The sequence below is a fragment of the Mustela erminea genome, chromosome 11, assembly GCF_009829155.1.
Source record: "Mustela erminea isolate mMusErm1 chromosome 11, mMusErm1.Pri, whole genome shotgun sequence".
Classification (NCBI taxonomy): domain Eukaryota; kingdom Metazoa; phylum Chordata; class Mammalia; order Carnivora; family Mustelidae; genus Mustela; species Mustela erminea.
In genome coordinates, this window is record NC_045624.1 from 89,159,834 (window position 1) to 89,183,857 (window position 24,024).

Here is a 24,024-nt window from a genome sequence, read left to right on the forward strand (position 1 = left end):
AGGCAGCAAATCGAAGTTTCTTGAGCAATACTACAGAGTTTATTGAGTGGTAGTACAAAGCTCCCAAAAAGGGATGCCTGGGTGGCTCAGTGGGTTAAGTGTCTGCCTTTGGCTCAGGCCATGATTCTAGGGTCCTGGGATCGAGCCCCGCATCGGGCTCCCTGCTCAGCGGGAAGCCTGCTTCTCCCTCTCCTCCCAGCTTTTGCTGTCTCTCACTCTCTCTGTCTCTCAAATAAATAAATCAGATCTTCAAACAAAACAAAGCTTCTGAAGAGGAAGGGGGGAGAGTTGTCCCGACTGCTTTTATTTTTATAGAATTTAAGTTGTTTTAGTCTTCTGTAGAATTTCTAATTTACCCAAATTTTTTGGTTAGGTAGCTTCTTGGCGTGGTGTAAGCCATTGTATTTGGAAATACAACTAGACTTGGTCAAACTCTTCAGGGACTCTTAGCTGTCCAGGGCCCCACGTCCAACCTCAGTAAAGCAAGTAAAATGACCGGGACAGGGAGACTTGCTCTATTGATTTCACAGTTTATTGATTAATGATGAGGTGTTCACTTAGCAGCACTTGTCTGCCAGGCATAAAGAGGTGAGAAGATAAGCAGGTCTTGCTGGTACCAGTGAGGGCCCAAGTTACAGGTGTGGGAAGGTCCTTTCGCTGCCGGGAATAGAGAAGCTCATTCAAGCTACATCACCTTGTGGAGCATTTTTCTTGTAAGGATGCTCTGACATGACGGAAGGCTTGAATCAGTTCTACTTCTGGGTCTCCTGGGAGCAGAGGAATTAAGACTAATCTGGTGGAATATAGTTTGGGAAGGGAGCGGATCTCTGGTTAGACAAGCATGTAGATATTCGGAGGAACACAGGCCTCTCAGTAATCCCCTGGGATGGCATTTGGGAGAAAGTCAAACCTGTATAAATTATTTCTGTATTTTTCCTTCGGGATTCACTAAGATCTGAGGAGTCACTAAGATCTAAAAATGTTAGGAGTTTAGTATACTCTTAAATCATATTTGCTTGGTTTTTTCAGGCAGATAATACATTTCCTATTTATTTCCTTCTTTATTATCCTAGTCTCCAGTATTTGTGTGTGTGTGTTTGTGTGTGTGTGTGCGTGTGCATAAGTAAATACACACAGCATACCCACAGGATAGGAAAATCTGAAGGTGGAAACCGAGAGTCTGGGAAAACTAAATTTGACTTGTCACATTTGAAAACATCATCTGTTAACCTTTTTTGTGTGTGATTTTATACTGCTGCTTAGTGTATTTTGAAAGTGGTAATATTAAAACTGATCATATTAGCTCACAATAAATAAACATCAACCTCTCACATTTGAATAGGAATTTATAGCTTATGGGCATGTTCAAAGATTTTTTTTCTTTTTTTTTAACTTATTCAGTGTTTTGGGATTTTGGGGGGGGGTTGGTTCTTTTCTGAAGTTCTTTTAAAATTCTTTCCTAAAACCTCCCTGAAAGGAGGCAGGCAGGTCTTAACTTTTCCTATTTTCAAAGTTGAGAATTTAAGTCAACAGTGTGACTCCATGCATCCCAGGGCCCCTGACTCCAGTTGGTAGCCCTGCCCATGTGGCAGGCTCTCCGGGGTACAGAATGTCGGCAGTGTCCTTTCTCGCCTTCTGCCTATTCCCCTTCTCTCTACTTAGTTCCTGAGAATCAGAGAAGCAGGCACACCAGAGCCGGATGTTCATTACTTGCTTCAGCAGCAAGGCTTCCACAACCTTCTTCCCTATTTCGGCAGCTAGACTAAAAAAATCTAGAGAGACTGTGTAGGTTACTGTTAGCTTGCCAAAAGTTTGTGCAGGGAACACCTGTGCTTCATATCTGCACGTGAGTACGGAGGGTTGTGGGTATAAGGGATTGAGTTCTTGGTAATTGTCATCCAAACCCAGTGTTGACTTGGGCACCAGGGTGGCTCAGTTGGCTAAGCATTGGCTTTCGGCTCAGGTCATGATCCCAGGGTCCTGGGATCGAGTTCTGCATCGGGTTCCCTGCTCAGCGGGGAGCCTGCTTCTCCCTCTCCCTCTGTCTGGTGCTCCCTCTGCTTGTGCTGTCTCTCTTTAATAAATAAATAACATCTTAAAAAAAGAAAGAAAGAAAGAAAGAAAGAAAGAAAGAAAACTAACACAAAACCCAGTGTTTACCTTGACTGCTGCAAATCACTTGCCTGGTGCTTCCCTGTTCCTAACTGCCCCATCGCAAACCCCATTCACTACTGGGAGGTGGAAACCATAGTTGTATAAGCTGTCGACTCACATAAATTGTGGACTCAATTTAAACACTGAGACAGTTTCTAGCAAAAGTATAAAGGAGGCATAAAGGAAAGTAATCTACTTTCAGTAAAGTGAGGGCATTTTTACAGTCAAGCTAAGATCCTGATTTGCTTTAGATCAGTGTATCAGCAGGTGTGCACCCAAGTATGTTCATGGAAGACATAATGTAGTTAGGATTCTCCCCCTTACGGTGTGGTACCACGAAGAATATAAAAGCTGCAGATGTCATCCGACCAGGTGTATCATACTGGTTGATTCAGACACCTTAAGTGGCTTTGCAGCAATGCCCTGATCTTTTGAAATGCTGAATATCTATTAGTAAAATTCCAAGCAAAACAAAATACACAAAACACCCCAGAAAACTCTTTGGATTAATGTTGTAGCTGTTCTGTGGAAAATTCAATGCAAAACTGTGTAAAATAACTGTGTTTATATATAAACACTGTTAGGATCTAGGATCTGATGGTTATAAGCCGACTCTGGCCAACCTGAATGTCCAGATGTCTGGTGAGATACTTGAAAGCAGTGCAGGATACAGGAGTGGGGTTTCAGGAGGTCCAGATGCCAGCAACCTCCTGTGAATTACTGTGACAATTGAAAAGATTGCCCCCCCTCAAATTAGAATACACCTTCGAGATGGTGATGGCACTTGGTGTTGCAAAGCTCTGCCTTACATAGGTCAGAAAGACCTGGAAACCTAAGGGATCCCAAGGGAACAAAGACTGCCCACCATTTCGGATCAGAAGCTCCTCATGCTGTAATTTCATTGTCTCGAGAGGTTGGAGAGGGCAGGAGGAGAATGTCTGCTCTAATTTTTCTCCAAGGCTGACAGGTTTTCTGCCTTCCTCTGCCTTTGTCAGCCTGCACTATCTCCTCTGCCTGCGTTCTTGCCGGGAAGTGCTTTGCACCGTCTCCATTCCCTGTCCTTGGAGCTTGCTGGGGAGCCTTTCTTCAGGCTCGGTTCCCGAGGAACTGTGAAGAAGGGGTTTGAAAGCGTTCAAGAAAACTGGTGGAAAGTTGTTTGTTTTTTTTTCTTTTTCCTCTTATGTGGTGAATGTACATACCATACAGGTTACCCGTTTCAAGGTTTTCAATAAGTAATTTGTCACTTTGCAAGTATATGTCTAAAGTATTCTGGTATATAAATAACAGTTTTATCTTGCTTGGTCAGTTTGAAAGATACGATTTTCTATAAACCATAGCATTTTATTTTAAGATTTTATTTATTTGACAGAGAGAGAGAGATCACAAGTAGGCAGAGAGGCAGGCAGAGAGGGGGGAAGCAGGCTCTCTGCTGAGCAGAGAGCCTGATGTGGGGCTCGATTCCAGGACCCTGGGATCATGACCTGAGCTGAAGGCAGAAGCTTAACCCACTGAGCCACTCAGGCGCCCCAACCATAGCATTTTAATAATAATTGAGCTTGTGACTCACGTTAACAAATGAATCGTTGATAACAGTGGGAATCAATATGGAAGGATGTATTTACTTGTCGCAGTGTAACTTCAGAAGTCAGTAGTTTTGCTTCCTGTTCTCTGTGAGGCAGCATTTTGGTACTAGCGGTGTCTAGGTTCAAGTCCTCCAGCTCTGCCGCAGAGTGGCTTTGTGATCTGGAGCAAATCAGAATCTTGGAGCTTTATCATAAAAATGTCCTCATCGGTAATGTGATGTCGGTGTTTAATACAGTGGTTGCAAGGATTAATGTCGAACATTGACACAGTCCTCTTCTAATACTCATTCCTATGCATCCACTTTTTTTCGTTTTCTAGCCACAGTGCATGTAAAATCTTTGTCTTCCTTTTTCACTTGACCTAGTGTAAACAATTTTTATAATTACCATTTTCAAAGTATTAAAATTCAGTATTATGGTATATAATGACATTCTGCCACTAACTATACTGTGGACATGTTGTGCTCTCTGTGTATAATATGAACCTTAAATTTACCTGCTTACTTCAAGAAATAAAGTTTTTCAAAACCTCCCTTCTTGACTTAAGGGTAAGCAAAACTGGGAGGAGACAACAACCTGAGTTGAGTCTGGGCCGTGGCCCATGGGAGGCTTCCCAGGTGAGGGACGGTAGGCTTCCACACGCCACCTTGAAATTGCAGCCTTCAGTATACAGATCTGGAGGCCTTGACCTCTGGGTTGCACAGAAATGATTAAAACTATAACTATTAAATCTGAGAATATCAAGGATATACTCAATAATGATTTCAGTACACACAAGCATTTTTCATTTTGTTTCCTTTTTTTTTTTTTTATTGTAAAAATCATGCTGCTGAATAGAAGTATACTGTTGACCAGGAAAGAATGAAAATTTAAGCAAACAGGTGTTTTTTGGGGCAATTAGAATTGCAGTTCAGGAGACACAGACACAGGTAGGAGCCTGAATCTGAGGAAGCCAAAGAGAGGGCAGGGTTAGAGAGTCAAAGGGCTGAGAGTGTAGTTCTCGTTCAGGTCTTCCGTGCGAGAGAGAGAGAGAGAGAGAGAGAGAGGGGAAAGAAGTGAGTGGGTATTGGTTGGGGTAATGTGCCGATGAGGGGTTGAAGCTTTGCTAAACTGCTTTGGCTCCTTTTGAAGTGAAGAGTGAGGAGGATTCAGGTGTCCTGATGAGAAGAAAGGAAGTCCCAGCTGAGAGCTTGCAGCTGGCTGAAGGGGTCTTCAGAAAAATTTGTGGTTTTCCCGGTGAGGGTGTGAATAAATTCCTCTACCTTTATGGCCTCCCGATCCCATTTTAAGCGACTCTGTTAGCTAGGGTTACTAGCTGTGTTTTGAAATCTCCTTTGACAAGACATACTGATTTTTCTTTCTCTAGTAGTATTTCTGTAGCATAAATCTCTAAAAGTAGAATTACTTTATTAGAGGACACAAGAACCTTGTATGGCCCACGATGTGATTGCCAAATTGTTTCCAAAGATATTACATGGATTTACATACACAGATCCTCAGTTAAGTAGTTTCAGCTGTATATAAGGCGAGCTTTTTTTTTTTTAAATTTCAGGTGCTTTAAAAAAAGAAATTTCAGGTGCTTTGTGGGGGACTAATTTACCAGGTGAAATACTGATTTTAATTTCTCTTTCTTGGCTACTGGTGAATTTAAACAATCTTCACATATTTGTGATATTTCCTCTTGCATTTCTTACTCATTCGTTTTTTTCCTCTTTTTAGCTTAAGTAATATGTATAATAATGTGTAACCATATTCTGCTTTTTCTCTTTTAGCTCCGGTAATAAACCGATTCACAAGGCGTGCCTCGGGTAAGTCAGATCATATTATGGATTTTGCTTATTAATGGTGACATTTCTTAAGTAATAATTGCTGTAGAGTAATGATGTATTTGTCGGTCGTTTTCCCGGAGAACCAACCATCGGATATAATCAAGGATGAGGCCGTAATTGGAAACAACCTCTGTGTGGCTGAACTTAAACCCACCCTGTGCACTGAGACTGATGCACCTTTTAATTTTTTTTATTTTTATTTATTTACTTTTAAAGATTTTATTTATTTATTTGACGGAGATCACAAGTAGGCAGAGAGGCAGGCAGGAGGGGGTGCGGGGAAGCAGGCTCCCACCTGAGCAGAGAGCCCGATTCGGGTCTCGATTCCAGGACCCTGGGATCATGACCTACGCTGAAGGCAGCGGCTTTAACCCACTGAGCCACCCAGGTGCCCCTGATGCACCTTTTTAAATGGAACCTCTCACCCCGATTTGTGTATTCTTGCTCTTGATCAGTTATTATCTGCCCGGTTCCTGGATGTGTCAGGCACGGTTCAGAAGCAGTGATGTAGAAGATCGGCTAAGGACATCCTAGAAACGGTGGTGAATGAGCGATAGGAAAAGGGACAAGGAACAGGGAACGAGGATAAGGGACAGTGGATAAGGGACAGGAAAACTCTGAAAATGTACGTACAGGAACCTGTCTTCATGGTGCCCTTTGAAAGAGGAGGGAATTGCTCTGCCTTTGTTAATGGCCCTGAGGCTCTTGCTCTCTTCAAGATAGCGCAGTAACCTAACATATGTTCACTGTGAGAGATCGCAGGCACTAACAGATGCTTGAGTTAGATTCACAAATACTGTACCACCTGCATTGGTGGGGAGTACCGGCCACAGCCGAGAACAGTTCTGTCCACAGTGGTTTAAGTAAAGTGAGCTTGGGCATTGAAGTGGATGAAATTTACTTCTGTGGAATGCCTTCCTCTCTGAACATAGAGGACAAATGAAGTGTTAACTGTGTTTGATGTGAGAAAATTACTCTTTCTTTTAAGTACTCTAGAATTTTTTGTTGTTGATGAACATTTTGACTAGATCATTTCTGACGTCTATATGATACAATTGAGTAATTTAATCGAATTACCTTGTTTCCATTGTGCTAGATTATTAAAGATGTTTTAAAGATTAAAGATTATTAAAGATGTTTTAAGGTTAAGTTTTATTTTTAATTTGTCGGCAGTTACTGATACAATTTATTCTTATTATGTAGTGACTGGCTATAAGAGGAAAAAGACCAGGATTGAGAAAATGTGCTATATTGGGATAGTGTCTACTTTATCCTGCTGAGCTTTTTGTAATCTGAAGACATTTATTTTGTTTTATTTTTTAATTTTTTTTTAAAGATTTATTTTTTATTTATTTGACAGAGAGAGAGATCACAAGTAGGCAGAGAGGCAGGCAGAGAGAGAGAGAGAGAGAGGCAGAAGCAGGCTCCCTGCCGAGCAGAAAACCCGATGCGGGGCTCGATCCCAGGACCTTGAGATCATGACCTGAGCTGAAGGCAGAGGCTTAACCCACTGAGCCACCCAGGCGCCCCAAGACATATTTATTTTAAATGGTGCAAACAAAGAGTGGATTGTAGTGACTTCAGTGGAATGAGGAATCATGTTTATGTCAGCAAGACATCAGATGATATCCCAAAGCAGAGCCATTGAGCATTGGTGTTGTAGTTTAGGGATATGGTCTTTTGTGAGCAGTGGTGGGAATAAGAGAGGAGCAGTAAGAGAGTCCGTCGTGTGGTATCTTGTCTTCATGGTATAAAATTCTCTCCATGGCTGCATAGTTAGGAGTCTTAGAATAGATCATCTCTCTTTCTGTCTCAAACTGTAGACATGAGACACATGTATCTGGGCAAGTTGCATTAGCATTTGTTGTAGGATCAACTTAACCTCAATCAATGGGTTAGAGGCTCTAGTGTGTAGGGTAGCTTTGAAACATCATTATTTTAGTTTCTCCACCACCACTAAATCTGTGTCCAGTGTATCTCAGTAAGACTTGGCTGGAAATGTAGGGAAGATGGAATGCCAGCAAAGAAGCCCACAGTAAAGTCAGATGTTGTGTTTATTTCTAGAATGACAGGCATAGGAAATGTCGATGAAAAAAGAGGAAACAATTTGATTTAAAGAAAAAGAAACAAGGTGATATCAAGTTCAGGAGTTGTGTTATATCTAGCAATAAGCCTTAAAAGGAGTGAAAATTGTTACCGTAGGAATATAACACACTGGAATCCATTATGAGAATGAATTTTGACATTGATTATTTTATGTGCATCTTCAGTCTTTCAGGCAAGGGAAATAAAATTATATTTACTACCTTAGATACAAAGAGCAGTGGTATAGGAAGGAAAAAAAGAAATGAGACCTATTAATCATCTACCTATCTGTAATTTATTTGACCTTCTTATTTTTTATAAAAGTTTCTCTAAAACTTTTCTGGCAAAGGAGAATACAGAAACAGTCTTAAGCCATCTTGAGGAGGAAATCCTATAGTTCTCTTTGTTAACTCAGTGGCCAGAAGGAATTTAATTTAGTAGTAGAGATACACATCAATTTATTTGGAAGTATCATTTCCTGAAAATAATAAATGTTTACTTAAAATGTAGAAATTCATATTTGATAGTTAATATTTTTTAGCATGTCTTTTTCTTTTCTTTTTTTTTAAAGATTTTTTTATTTATTGTCAGAGAGAGCACAAGTAGGCAGAGTCGCAGGCAGAGGCAGAGAGAGAAAGCAGGCTCCCTGTTGGGACAAGGAGCCTGATGAGGGACTTGACCGCAGGACCCTGGGATCATGACCCAAGCCGAAGGCAGCAGCTTAACCGACCAAGCCACCCAGGTGTCCCAGTATGTCTTTTTCTAATGGAGTTTTATTTCAGAAAAACTTTTTTCTTTTCTGAAATGAACTACATAAAACCTGTCATTTCGGGGAAAAAAAAAGTCAGGTAAAATCAACCAGAAGTTTATGTGATATGACAGTTTGTTTCCTTTTTTTTTTTTTTTTTTTTTAAAGATTTTTATTTATTTGAGAGAGAGAGAAAGAGAGGTCACAAGTAGGCAGAGAGGCAGAAGCAGGCTCCCCACTGAGCAGAGAGCCCGATGCAGGCCTCGATCCCAGGACCCCGAGATCATGACCTGAGCCAAAGGCAGAGGCCCAACCCACTGAGCCACCCAGGAGCCTGACAGTTTGTTTCTTATTCGTCTATTTTTTAATAATGATTTCAACAACAAAAGCTGTGTAATATACAATAATATACTACCTGTGGTGCGCGGTAATCAGTCACTGTTGATGGAATGAAAGTGGAAAAGAATATGTTACAATGAATTTCTAAATCTTTGAGGTTTTGTCTTTTGCTATTCCTACTGTATCTTAGAAAAATAAATACTACAACTGTAGTGATTTAAACAAAACATTTCTTTTATTATACTTCTGGAGGATGAGGGGATGTTTACATTAAGAAAGTGTTTAACAAATACATTACTTTGGATCATTTTTACACCTTCCGCCACACTTTCTGTGAAACTCTCTTCATGTGCTCTCAGTGCCTGCCTACAAACCTGTCATTTTTCATTTCTGTAAGTAGACGTGTCACTCAGCATTTTCAAATGGATTTCAAATGGAGTTTGTGGAGGTTTCAGGGTTTCCTAAGCTCATTTTCCACTAGGTGGAGGAATGAAAGGCATACAGTAGGGGATGACTTATGGCAGCAAACACAGGTGGGCGTTAAATTGGTTACGTTCTACAACACAGGATCGAAACTGTCAGGTGTATTCTGAAATCTAGATGAGGAGGTATCTTTGGATATCTTCCTGACAGCACCCCATAGCCTTAATTTTATCACTTTTTTTTTTTAATATTTATTGTTCATTGAGCTGTAGTTGACATAGAACACTGTGCGGTGTGTTGGTTTCACACATTTATATAATGCAGTGTCACTATCCACAGCCTTATTTTTAAGCAGCACCCCATAATCTTCTTTTGAACAAATGAAGTACTACTTTTGTTTTTTTTTTTAACTCATTTCTACTCTCAGTATATCAATATGTCTTTTTTAAATACACAGAAGCCACACATAATCTATTCTGTAATCACATAAGCTATATTGTGATTATATATAACATACATAAAATTAACAGAAAATACACATACTGTCTTGGAATGTTGATGGAATTAGAATTAACATGGACAGTTTGGAGTATTTTGGAAGGTTATTTTTCTTGGTGGAATAATGGAGATATACCATTTATTATAATTATTATTAAAAATTAATGGTAGGGGCATCTGGGTGGCTCAGTGGGTTAAAGCCTCTGCCTTCGGCTCGGGTCATGATCCTGGGGTCCTGGGATTGATCCCCGCATCGGGCTCTCTGCTCTATGGGGAGCCTGCTTCCTCCTCTCTCTCTGTCTGCCTCTCTGCCTACTTGTGATCTCTGTCTGTCAAATAAATAAATACAATCTTTAATTAAAAAAAATTAATGGTAGTGGTAGACATAGTCATTGGATAAATTTTTGAAGAGTAAAACATGACAACAGTCCTGTTGCTTCTCTGTTCCTCTAGTACATTATGTAGGAAAGACTCCCGAGTGTGGGGTTTCAAAGACTTGAGGTCATACCACCCATACTGTGCAAATTTGCTTGTAAGTAATTTTGCACATTGAGTTTTACTTTCTTATTTTCACTTTCTTTCATTTTGGGATCATAAGAGCTATAATCCCTCTTGTTCTTATGGTTAAGCTAGATGGTTTTTATAAAGCAGAGTGGCTAGGCTCTCAGAAATGTTAGTGGTCAACCATCTTCTGAACACAGTTTAAAACAAAACAAAACAGTAAGACCCTCACTGCTGTGCCTTAGCCTTTCATGAATAAGCCTGAGGGAGTCATAATACTCTTTGATACCATCCTTTAATATGGGGCATCTCCTTTTACTGTTTGCATGTTACGGTTTTTAGAAAGATCATAATGGTTTTCCTCTGTGGTTTTGTCTCTGAATTGGAAAAAAGAAAAAGTAAAAGAAATTTCTTGTTAACTCTTGAGACAGTGCCTTGCAGTATGAACTCGGACCACACTCTCTGATTTTGTTTTAAACCCAGGATTTTATTTTGGAATAAGTCAAGCTTATAGAAAAGTTTGAAGAATTGTTCAGTGATCACTTTTCTCTGGATTTTCTGGTTCATATTTTGCCACATTTGTAGACACCCCCCCTCCCCCGTCCTTCCTTGCGCCCGCTCATATACACACTTCATTTTTTCACTGGGTTTTTAGGAATTCTGAATACTTCATTTGTGTCTCCTAAGAACAAGGTCATTCTTTTGCATAATATTACCCTTAAGGAATTTAACCTTGATACAGTGCTGTTATCTACATAGAGTCTAATGTCCTTTGTTGTCTTGGTGAAGCCTCTGTTCCTCTCTTTATCTAAGCTGATTCAAGGATTTTTAGATTGCATTTAATTTTCATGGCTCCATTTTTCTAATCTTTCATAAACCGACTCCCTAAAATTTTTGAAGTCTGCTTCTCTTGACGTTCTGAAGTTTCTCCTTCCCAATGAAACCATTCCCATTATCACCGGTTATGAATTCTTAGTTCGCTTGGGCGTAGCCGCTGTCTGGTCACCGTGCCCCGCTGGGTGTTGGTGAAGCCTTAGCATTTAGCATTGCTTTATTTAGTACTGCTTTCCCGGACTGCTGTTGAGCGTTACTTGCTCTAATGCATAATTATTTCTTATAATAGAAGTGAAAATGGAACTCCAAATTATGAATTTGGTAATTTTCTTTTCTCATGTAGATAATTAGCCACACTTCAATTTTTAGCCATAATGTGAGCATTGAATTTTATAGTATATTTTTAACAGAGCTAAAATTTTATAATTTTCCCTACATTAGCATTTGGAGTAATTCAGAGGTGAAATTAAGTCTTTAAATTTCACACACCCACTGTGTAAAATGATATATTAAAAATTGAGTAAAATCACCCAAACCAGAAAATGATTAGTCCCCAAGATAGTAGTGAAACAACAGAAGTTCAGATCTTTTATTGACTCCAATTCAGGGAACATATGCTTCCTTGATTCAGGGAACATATGCTTCCTTTTGTTTTGTCATGGAAATATTTTGTAGCATTGGTGTTCATTGTTTTTTTCTTTAAAGTTTTTTGATGAGAGCTTTTAACCTTCCCATTTTTTTTTTTTCCCAAGATGTCATTCTCATGTCAGGCCAGTTTGCTGGAGTGATTATATTTACATTTGTACTTTATTTTTGAAATGAGCTTCAGTTTGAAAACTCATTTGAAGCTTGGTCATGACCAACACCAGATGACAGCCACCGGGAGCATATTCCTTGAACTGATTTCCTAATTCATTCTGCCGACATTTACTGCAGCCCTACTGTGTGCCAGATACAGGGCGAGGCATGCAAGAGGAGTAGGACACGGCCCTCCAGAAGTTCACAATCTAGCAGGGGAGCTGGCTGTGACTGACTTGGTATGGTGAACACTGTAATGTCCACAAACAAAACAAAACAAAAAACAAATCCTACAATTGTTGCAGGGCATGGTTCACAGAAAGGGGGCTAGTCATTAGGGCTTATAAGGTGGGTTTCAACAGAAGAACAAGGTGCGTGGTTGTGCCTTATCACGAATATCCAGCTGTTTTTATCATGACGTCCCCGTGTGCTGCTCTGCACCTTGCCCCAGCATTGAGACCTGTGGCACGGAGTAAGCAGATGCCCACGGCCATGGGCTGCAGGGGCTTAAAGCCAGGATTTGCTTCTGCCTTTAACTTACCATTCCTTCCCAACCTTAGGGTCTCTGATGTCAGAGGAGGCAGGAGAGGCTCTGGCCTCCGAGAGACTTGTGCTGGAATGCAGCTCTGCTACTCCTGTATCCACTTACTAAAAGTGTGGGGGGGCCCCGGGGCTTCGTCATCTTGCTGAGGCTCGGTTTCTTCAGGTGTAAAATGGGAATAGTCCATACCTCACGAGATTATCGTAGTGATCAGACAGTGGGTGATACGTGAAAAACACGACACAGTGTTCTCTCCGGTTCAGTTTCCCGGTGTGAGCCTGTTGTCCAGTTGTGTCTCCTGCATAACAGGGCTGCCAGGAGCCGGGCCGGGACGGAAAGGCGGGTCCGAAGTAGCTGAGAAGGCTTGACATGGATACTTGTTAGAAGGGGGACCCCCCCAGGATTAGGCCAAAAGCAAGGGGCAGACGGTTCAGCTGAGGCAGCAGGATGAACCCAGAGGGCCCGGCCCTGGTCAGGTGGACCGAGTCTCGAGGGTGGAGGGTGGAGCTGGAGAGCTGCTCTGAGATGCCAAGTGTAGCCCCCAGGCCGCTCCCTCGGGGGGACTGGAAGTGGTTCCAGGCCGCTTTATGCACCTGTTGGCTCTTTGTGCCCAGACTAGCTCTCCCCTGTGGTTCTCCACAAATAAAACCAAGTGAGCAGAGGAAGCTGCTCCCGTCTCGGCCCATCCTCTTCCCTCCCCTCCTGTCATCCCCTGGCAGCACTGATTTCCTGGCCCTTGTAAGCGTGGCCGTTCTTGGGTGCATTAGCGTGCTGTGAGGAAGAGAGCCTCGTGCAATCCGTGGGCAGTGTTGAGTCCCTGGTTTTGTTTTTGTTTTTGTTTTTTAATAAGGATTTTATTTATGTATTTGACAGACAGAGATCGCAAGTAGGCAGAGAGGCACACAGAGAGAGAGGGGGAAGCAGGGTCCTCACTGAGCAGAGAGCCCGATGGGGCTCGATCCCAGAACCCTGGAATCATGACCTAAGCCGAAGGCAGAAGCTTTTTTTTTTTTTTTTTTTTTAAAGATTTCATTCATCCACCTGACAGAGAGATCACAAGCAGGCAGAGAGGCAGGCAGAGAGAGAGGGAAGCAGAGAGCTTGATGGGGGCTTGATCCCAGGACGCTGAGATCATGACCTGAGCCGAAGGCAGAGGTTTAATTCACTGAGCCACCCAGGCACCCCAACCGAAGGCAGAAGCTTGAATCCACTAAGCCACCCAGGTGACCAAGTCCCTGATTCTTTTTTGTTAGGCCCAGGAATGCTGATAGGCATTCTCAAGGCCAGTGAGAAATTCAGTTTTCTTGAACTTAACTGCATTTTCTTCAAAGTTCTCTTTGAGTCCCCCAGGGAGTGGGGAAAGGAAGGAGGTAGTAGAAACATGCTCAGCAGTTCAGGGCAGAGGTGGGGCGCAGGACAGGTTCTCTTCTCCTGCTCCCAGGGTGGTGTCCTGTGTCCTCAGACTCTTCACATCTGCAGTGGGAGAGGGGCTTGGCAGATGGCCCGCTGGGGTCCTTGTGCATCCTGGTTACTGGACACTGCCCTGTAGAGCAGATGTGAGTAGATAGAAGGCGGCACGGCCATTCTCTGATTATGATCAGAGTTCAGGTCCCTGTTCCACAAACCGAATGAAGGATCAGCCTCTCTGCCCCCGAATCCGTGGCAGACCAGTACTTTTATACAGTAGGATAAGATTGCCGCTGCTGTAGCCACATGCTGCAGTGGCCCCAAAGCTCTCTCACTCTCAGGTCTCTCCCTGTGGACTGCTGTGCATTCGTGGTCTTGACTGGTGTGCTCTGTGGGAGATCGGAATCTTCTCATAAAGGAAAATTACCATTCATCCCCAGATAACTGACTATTAAACCAAAACCAGAACCCTTATTTTACTACTTTGGCATCTTGTAAGAACAGACGGCAGTGTGAGTGGTGTCCTCTGGAGAGGGAGAATGGTGGCAGGTGGCCGCCCGGCCCAGGCCCCGGGGACACATGTTGCTGCCACTGCCTGGTACCTGCCTGTTCACCCTAGGAGCGCTCTGGAGGCTTCGCTTCTCTGCCTCCCTGCCGCTCACCCCCAGCCACGTCCCCTTGCCCCTCAGCATCCTTCCTGTCTCTCTTCGTGCCCCCTATGTATAGAGGGGGTACTCAGGCTGCTGTTACTGTTCACACAGCACTTAATGCCGTGGTTGTTTGTTCATACATCTCGTTCCCTCCTAAACTGTGTGCATTGTAGTTAACAGACTGAGGAGAAAGAAGGGGCAGGATGAACAGTAAGGAAGTGGGAGTCCTAAAAGAACCGGGAGATTTGGCCAGATATGCGCAGTGGGGTTTAAGATTCCTGAGGGAAGGACCAGCTGGTGTGTGGTTACAGGTGAGGCTGAGGCTAAGGAGACGGGGTGGGCTTGGACCCCAGAGTTGTCTCTGGGGATGGCGGAAGTGGAATGTGAAGAGCACGGAGCTGGAGACGTGTGAGGAGGGGCGCCTGCACCCGTGAATCTCAGATATGCCCCCGCGTAGCGTGAGGGTACCAGGTAGAGGTGTGGGTGCCCATGTGGGGAGCCACAAGGGTCCCTCGCTGTCTTACGGGTCCTGCTGTGTGCACGGAGCCGGGGATATGTTGGGAGTGCTTTGTAACCGCACGCGAGGGTGTGGGGAAAGCGTTGGGAAGGAAGGTGGGAAAGGACGGGAGGATCCTGCAGGTCAGAAGTTCAGTTGAGCAGGTTTTTATTGAGCAGTTACTGTTGCCAGGCACTGTACAGGGACCGTTGCCCTGGGAAGGGTAGCAGCAAATGCTCCCTGACCTTGAGATGCTGCAGTCCAGTGGGAGAAGTTTGAAGGAGTGTGGACATGAACTTGGGGAGAAGGTGGTTCTCTGGAGCCTTGCCTGTTGTGGATGACCGAGGTGAGAGAGCAAAGCGGGCATGGCCGGATCAGGGGTCTTCAGGGAATAATGGACTCACTCTGGATACGTGTTTAAACTTTCTTTAAAGCTAATTCTATCAGGTTTACAATGAGAGACTTCTACTGCCTGATGTTTTATCTTAATTACAATGGACAGTATGGCGTAGAAGTGAAGAGCTTGGATTTGAGGTCATTCTGTCATTTCTTGATCAAATAGCCAGTGAGGGCCTGTGATGATGGGTTTGGTGTGGTGCCCAGGCAGACGACATTGTTTAGGATTTGGCTACACAATGTATCAGCTGTGTGACCTTCAGCAATGTACTTAAACCCAAGCCTTCTGTAGAACTGGGTTGTTGTAATTCATGAAGTGAATTCAGGCAAAGCTTTTTTTTTTTCTTTTTTTTCTTTTTTTTAATCACAATGCCTGGCATAGAGGGAATGCTAAATCAACATTTCCATATCCTTAGGCTCAATTTGTTATATTTTACTCTAGCAAAAATACTGTAATATTAGTATCTCTGCTATTTTCTCCTGTAATTTATGGCACTGACTTTTAATTGGCCAGAGTACATAATTCTGTGTGTCTCCTCCAGCAAATTCTCCTACCCTAAACTTGGATTTGATATAACATTGTATCAGCATTTGACGGAGAAGGGAAAGATTTCTCTCAGATGTAACATCCTTTGGATATTTAGATAAAGTCAGAAAAACAACTTTAGTCTCCTCTAGATTGTAAACTGTATTCTTAGACTTTTATTTTGAAGATAGATTGATCTGACTTTTTAAATTTAACCTTTAATTTTAATCAGGTCTGTGTAGATGCAGGTGCCCCCTCCACCCCCCCCCCCCACCCCCCCCCGCCCCGTCGCCACTAGATTTGGACCAGCTGTGCCCAGGAGCTGATTGCTAGGAGTGTTACTATTACTGGGTTCTGAGTCTCTGAGAGCCAGCAGTGTGTTTTATACAGCTAATCATTTGATCATGTTTTCTCATATTTAAAAAATTAATGACACAACTGAAAACCAAAAAGTGAATCTCAATCTTCTCTTTCTTTTACCATCTTCAGCCTCGAATTACTAAAACTGCAGAACACTGATTTCATAGTTGTTTTACTAAGGCAATATAATTAAACTCCTAAAAAACTAAAATACAGATTAATGGTATATTGTTTTCAAAATGTTGGAAAAAAGGAGCCTTTCATTTGAAAAACCAAATAGCTTAAATAATTGTGGTGTTAGACTTGTTTCAAGGAATGATGAATATTATCTTTACTGACCTCAATCAGAAAAGGTAGAGCTGCCCCTCCTCTCTTTAGGTATTTTAAAACAATTCCAAGTTGTAGCTCCCATTTAAAAGCAAACCTAGGTAGTTTAATATGCTCTGCTCATTGCATAACATAAAATAACACGGTACCAGACAAGGTATTTCAGAAAAGGAACATGGCTTTCTGCTGTGAGGTCATTTTCAGAACTGAGTTTCCACAGGTTGCTGGGTAATACTTGTAGTAGAAACTAAAAACTTAAACTTACCATGGTACTCAGGTGGCTTTCTAAAATAAACTGCTACTTTTGGGGCTCCTGGCTGGTTCAGTTGGAGGAACATGCGACTCTTGATCTCATGGCTGTGAGTTCGAGCCTCACTTTGGGTGTAGAGATTACTAAGAAAAATAAACTTAAAAAAAAATTAAAAATAGGGGCGCATGGGTGGCTCAATCGTTAAGCTTCTGCCTTGGGCTCAGGTCATGATCCCAGGGTCCTGGGATCGAGCCCCGCCTCCGGCTCCCTGCTCTGCGGAAAGCCTGTTCTGTTCTCCCTCTCCCACTCCCTCTGCTTGTGTTCCCTCTCTCTGTGTGTGTCTCTCTGTCAAAAAAAAAAAAAGAAAGAAAGAAACTTTAAGAAATTAAAAATAAAAATAAACTGCTGCTTTCAAGTTACCTTTTTATTTGGTCTTTTCACTTTTTTCGGTTCTTTTGGCCCTATTAAAGTATTGCTTTTCTTTCTTCAGTGCCTTACCATGAAGGGGAGAGTTTAATTTAGGTATATTTCTTAGATTAAGAGCTGTTCTTAGAATTAGAATAATGAGAAAGTTTATAATCCCGGATTATATTTTTAGGGATTAAAAAATAAATATTTATGTCCTATCACAAAGACAGAGAAGTGTGAAGTTAAATGAAAGCAAATTTTTTCTTTAGTAAAATTGTGTTTTAGAAAGGACTGTTGATGTTAAACTATATAGTTGGTGGGACTGAAATCTCTTGGATGGTTTTCTTAGCTGTAGGAGAGTCACACTGCATATCTCATCCTGGACAGTCACACTGCGTGTCCCACCCTGGGCAGTGTCACATGGTGTGTCCCGCAACTGGACAGAGTCACACTGCATGTTCCATCCTGGACAGAGTCACACTCCATGTCCTGCTCTGGACAGAAATTCTGAGGCAGAGGTCATTATATGTTTTAAAGGCAGCCTGTAAGTCCTGTTAAAAGCTAAACTGAGGCATATTAAAAATTTGAAGAGTTTATTTTATGAGCAAAAATCTATTCAAATCACGCAGCATCCAGTCTAACAGATAGAAAGGAGCTCCGAGGAGCTATACAAAAAAATAGAGACTTGTAGGCAGAAGGGAGCGGAAACAAGGAAGTTATGTGTGGCAGAAAAGTAGATTGGTTACTGCGGGGTCACTTTTTTATAGGGAATGACAGGGGTTTGCCTCACTGGTGCTGACTAGGCAATTCCTGACTGGCATAAGAGTCCATCGCAGGGGCAGCTGAAACTGTCATCAAGTCTCGGTTTGGTGACATGGGACTTAGCATAAGTGACTCCATTTTGGGCCTTTTGTTTTTCACAATCCCAAATGTTTCTCGTGAAGTTGTAATTCCCAGAGCTTTTTTCCCTCACTTTTGTCAAAGAATAAATTTCTCTAACAAGAGAAGTAGTTCAAAAGTGTGACTAAGGATCAGTTATTTTGATTATGAACCTTAGCAGTCTCATCTGTGAAAGCAGATGATGGTGGTGGTAAAATGTGCTCAGGGTCGCCTGTGTGCCGGGCCCTGTTGCTCAGCTTTGCTTTCCCCGAGATAATCTATGACAGTCACGACCACCATCTTTGAAAGGACGTTTTCTTAGTGTCTTGAAAAGGGACGGGGGATAATACTTAAATTTAGATCAAAATTAATCTGATTAGTGATGTCGAGGGGCAGGGAATGTACAAGTCACACCAGAAACTGCTTATTATACATTTTTGCACAGGCTGAAATCAAGAGTCCAACACTCAACTGACTGAGATACCCACACGCTCATATTTAAAGACTTTTTTAAGGAATGCCAGCATGACTCAGTCAGTTAAGTGACTGCCTTCAGCTCAGGTCATGATCCCAGGGTCCTGGGATTGAGTCCTCCATCGGGCTCCTTGCTCAGTGGGGAGCCTGCTTCTCCCTCTCCCTCTGCCTGCCGCTCGCCCTGCTTGTGCACACATATTCTCTATCTCTGACAAATAAATAAATAGACACAGTCTTTAAAAAAATTTTTTTTAATGATAAAATGTGTGTATGTTCATGATAAAAGTCAAATATTATAATAAAATGAAAATTAAAGGTGCTTTTTTCTCCTGCTGTTCCCAGTTCCAGCCCTAGAGATCGCCACAGTTAACACTTTCTTGAGTATTTTCCTGGACATCTTAGGCACATGCATATTTAGTTGGAATTTAAATGATATCCAACTTTCCACGTTGTCTTTTTTACCTAAGAGCATATCCTGGACTACTTTTCATGTCTTTGCATCTAGAGGTGCCTCATTCTTACTGGAATGCTTGAATTCCATTGAATTCCATTATATGGCTGTGTTTAAATTTATGTAACAGGGGTGTCTAAAAATTTCAGGTACGTGTAGTTTTGCATAACTGTGCCAGTAAAACTATAAATGGGATTGCATAGTCAATGGTATGAGCATGTACAAGTGGACAATTCTTGTCAAACTGTCCCCTGTGATGGCATTACCCATTGATACTCTCATCTTTAACATAGTGTGAAACACGCAGTACTACAGAATTTTTAAATGTTTATCAATTGACTAGGTCCATTATGTTTTTAGTTGGCATTTTTAAAGATTTGTGAGTGAGGCTTAGTATTTTTTCATCACCATTGACCATTTGTTTTTGTTGTTGTTGTTTGTTTTGTTTTTTGGTGAAGCGCCTGTTCAGTTTTTTACCCTTCCTGATTTGGTAAGTGTTTGAGGTTGGAGGTCAGATGGCTTTGTGTTCATATCTGGTCTTTGCTACTCACTAGTTGTTTAACCTTGAGAGGGTTATTTTGTCTCTTTGAACTTTAGTTCTCTGTAAAATTGGTGGTTAATGTACTTAACTCATAGGGTATTGTTAAGTGATTAATGAGCTGATCAGTGTAAAATGCTTAACACATTTCCTAAAGTACAGTAAGAGTATAGATTTATTAGTAGCATTACTAATACTACTGAGATCTTTTAAAAATAAGAGTGGTATTTGTCAAATGCCTTCATACAGTCATATGATCATTTGGTTTTTGTCTTTTAACATAAGGATATGGTATTGTGTTAATGGACTTTTTTTTTTTTTAAGATTTTATTTATTTATTTGACAGAGAGAGAAATCACAAGTAGGCAGAGGCAGGTAGAGAGAGAGGGAGAAGCAGGCTCCCCACTGAGTGAGGCTTGATCCCAGGACCCCGAGATCATGACCTGAGCTGAAGGCAGAGGCTTAACCCACTGAGCCACCCAGGTGCCCCTTAATGGACTTTCTAATACTCAACTGTTCTTTACACTGCTAGGATGAATCCGCTTGGTCATAATATTAATGATTAATCTTGTTCTTGAAATGTCATTAACACATACCAACTATTATTTTAGCGCAAATCAAAACATGTTTTGTAACACAGAATCAGGCTCTGAATTTGAGGTGTATTTCAGAGACCGTTGCTGAGTGTGCTTTCCTGATTTAGGGGAGTAATTAGGGATCAGAGCTGGGAGTGAGCTGTTTAGGAACCATTGGTTGAAACACCTGCTGATCGATCACAAGAGGCATTTATCATGGTTTGGATGTACTTTCCAGGTCTTGGTTCCTCTGTCACCTCCTGGGAGAGGCATTCTCCCCCATGTAACAAGGTGTCATTTGTCCACTCACAGAAGAACCGAGTCACCTGCTAGATTCCCCTTCAGGTTGGCATCCCACTGGTGGAACGTTAGCTCCTGAAAGAATAGGTGCTGAGAAGGGCATAGCCATAGGGAAACTTGCTGGGTTCACACTTTGCACTCCAGGTGGGCTGAGGGACTTTGGAGTAGTTATATAACTTCTCTGGGCCTCAGTTTTCTTGTCTGTAAAATGGAGACAATTAATGGTGCCTTACACAGTTGATGGGAAGATTACATGATATATTACAAGTCAGAGAATATTAAGACAGTAGGCAGCCACAGTGTCATTGGTTGGGAAGGTTTGTGAGAGGGCTGGCGGAAGATAGGGTCCCAGACCAAGGAAGAACAGGGTGGGGGGCCGGGAGGTGGGCTTTTGGTGGGAATTTGTGTGCAGAGGCCTGGAGCTTGTTCTCCTTCATTGGCTAGTTTGAATGTTTATTCTACTTCATCCTGATCTTTTTTGATAGCTTAGAACCAGATATATCAATCTACTTTTCAAGGTTTACTTCTCATGGAATGCCTATGCAGGTGACATTTATTTATTTAATCACACCAGTTCTCTGAGGTAGGTCTTAATAGCCACATTTAAAGATGAGAAAAATCTCATTTAATAATGCTTAGTAATGTACAAGGGTCACGCAGTTAATAAATGGCAGGAAGAAAACAGCAGAGCTGGGATGTGCTTTGGTCTGTCTGAATCATGTCCTCTTTCTCCACGCTGTAAATCAGTACTTCTGTCTAATCACAGATAATAACTTATATTCCTACCTTAACAGATGAATTCATCTCCCTAAGCAGCTGGTAGAGGGCAGGGGACCCTGTTTAGTGCTTCCATCATCGTAAACACCAGACGCAGCTTTACAAATGAGTCAGTAAAGAAGAATGGTTTTCTGTGTATTGGCTTTGCTAAAACTAGAGGCATTTTATATTTGGTAAAACAAAAGTTTAACAACTCATTTTTTAACTATTAAACAAATGAGTTGTTTGCCAGGTGCATCTGTCATTTTCATCAAAATGCTAAAATGGTTTTGAAATCCGTGAAAAGTAAAACTAAGTTGAAGACCCAAGGCCAGGTTTGTTCTGCCACAACAGCAAAATTTGGTGGAAGAGAATAATTTCAGTTTTGCAGAATACCTTTATCACTTAAGATCTCTGGTTAATATCCCAGATGAGCAAGGATGGTACTCCTGTCTGAGCCACCCATGGGCTCTGAATTAGATGTCACTGACTTTTGTTGTTAGAATTTCGTTGAGTTTGAACCTGTTGTCTTGTAAATACGACTTTCCTATCAAGGACTGCTGTGTGGGTTTTTGGTGTTTTTTTGGTTGTTGTTTTGTTTTTTTTTTAAGATTTATTTATTTATTTATTTGAGAGAGAGAGAGAGATCACAAGTAGGCAGAGAGGCAGGCAAAGAGAGAGAGGAGGAAGCAAGCTCCCGCCGAGCAGAGAGCCCGATGTGAGAGGCTTGATCCCAGGACCCCGTGATCGGGACCTGAACCGAAGGCAGAGGCTTTAACCCACTGAGCCACCCAGGCACCCCCGACTACTCTGTGGTTTTATTCTGTTACTTCTGGCAGCTGGTTGGACCTTTGTTACCTTGTTTTCCTTGCCCCAACCTTTTTAAACCAGGGTTCCCCTTCATTTCTGATGTTTCCTTGGTTGTCAGTAACTGAAACACACATTGAAATCCATCATGAGACTATGGGAAATTTATTGAAATAATGGTCTGGGCGGGGTGCTCCAAAAATCACCAAGCTGCGGGGAAGGCAGGCCTGTAGCCAGGCCTTGGGAGGAGCTGGAACCTGGGTTTCCAAAACTATTGAGAATCTGCTCGTCTGCTGCTGCCTCCTTGAGGTGGGCAGAGGACACCACAGCTCCACACTTGGCAGTGATAGCCACCAGAAAGAGACTGACCTGGTATTCTCTGTGATTCTCTCCCCCTAACCCCAGGAAAGCTTTCTGATGAATCAAGCCACCCATCTTGGATTGATCTGGAAGCTATCTCATTTGCCACTCTGGAATCCACTAGGACAGAGGGCTCAGAAACCCCAACCTCACCTGGGACTGATTTCAGCTGACCCATTTTGGGTTACTAGAATCGTGTCTGCGAGCTGATTGTTAGGTTGGACTGGCTGCCCTGAGGAAGTGCTCTTGTCTTCCCTCGTCCAGGGCAGCTTCTCTGCTGGCCCACGGAGCTTCCTCTGCAGCCTTAGAGGACATCTGCCTGAGACCCTCTACTTTTGCAAGTCAGAGACAGTCCACACCCCTGAACTCTCTCCTTGGGAAGCTCAAGTCACTTGTTTCACCACCAGCTTATAAGGCTGCAGGTGACCCATTTGGATGTGTCTTTTTTTCTGTTGAGAAACATTACCGTTTCACGAGAGCATAATACTTTACACAAACAATGGCAGTAAATAACAATCCAGACAAATGTCACTTCTTTTTAAAAGAATGGAACTATTATCTTGCATATCAGTTCATCTAGTTACTAAAGGAAAAAAGCCCTAAGGAAGAAATCATACTTCACATTTAAACACCATGTTTTCAAAGAGAAAAAGTGGGAGGCTAAAGGTCACTGTAATTTTCTTCTTACAGACTCTCTTTTTGATGTTCTTTTCTTCAGAACAGTAGAACAGCCAACCACCTGGTTCCCTCCTATTATGCAAAATTATTGCATTTTAAGATCAGATTGCTTTTTTTTCCCCTGGACTTGCAAGGGTTTGTCATTTGTGAGGGGACAACATTTTTGTATGCATAAATGTTTGTTTTTGAAATGTTTATACTCTGGTAACTATAGAAGAGGTTGGCTTCAGGGTTGGTTGTGTTTGTTGTCTCTTCACTTAAATTAAGAAACACTTATCTTTCACTATTTACAAGACTGTGTTCTGTGCACACTGTAAGATTGCTGGAGCTAAGATTTAGCCCTCCGGAGGAGCTGACCACGTAACCATGAACTTGGGCGCACTGATGTGGGGTGGGAGGCAGTCAAGAAAGAATTCTTGAGACCTTTTCTGTTTAAACAGGTGCTTATTTTTAATACCACAGAGACAGGTTCCCATGGGCAAAAAAGAGCTGCCCTTTTCCTCTATGAAGCTGGTGCTTATATGCTTGGTGCTCGGGGGGGGGAGGGGACATACAGCGAGTATTAGATCATAAAGTTTCTTTCAGTTTCTACTCGTGAAACTACTTTGGCAAGATTTCTCTGGTGCTGCTTCTTTAGATCACTATTAACTATCGGTGAGATGTACAGGCAGTCAGTCATGAGACCCTTTAAGAATGTAGCAGCTGGTACGTATTTGATTCTTATCAGAGCTTTGCAGGCTATAGTTCTGCGTTCTGGGCTAATTGTGACCGTTTTCTGCATCTGCCCTTCATCACTATGAGCCACTTGGAGGACAGCACAGCAGAGTTGGGTCATGGTGAATTCCACTCTGATTTCACTGTACACATTCTGCAGAGAGCATGAGCCCGATGGAACAGCTAGATGTTCCACTCTGAGTTTGTGCCCTCAATGGGTGCGGGTGTGGGTGTGGGGGAGATGTGATTCTACCCCTCCCACTGGCTTGCTCCATTCCTGCATACCTTGGAGTATGAGCATTTCTAGGGTTTAAAGATATCAATTTTTCATATAAGTAG

At 42.2% G+C, this 24,024-nt stretch overlaps 1 protein-coding gene across 2 annotated transcripts in view; it reads left to right on the plus strand.

Annotated features, from left to right (window-relative positions):
* The window catches only part of PRKAR2B (protein kinase cAMP-dependent type II regulatory subunit beta), a 90,843-nt gene that overhangs the window by 20,222 nt on the left and 46,597 nt on the right, over positions 1-24,024 (plus strand). For both annotated transcript variants that reach the window (XM_032304099.1, XM_032304100.1), the window contains exon 2: positions 5,510-5,545. In XM_032304099.1, the coding sequence (XP_032159990.1) occupies positions 5,510-5,545 (36 nt within the window). The remainder of the gene's footprint in view (positions 1-5,509; positions 5,546-24,024) is intronic.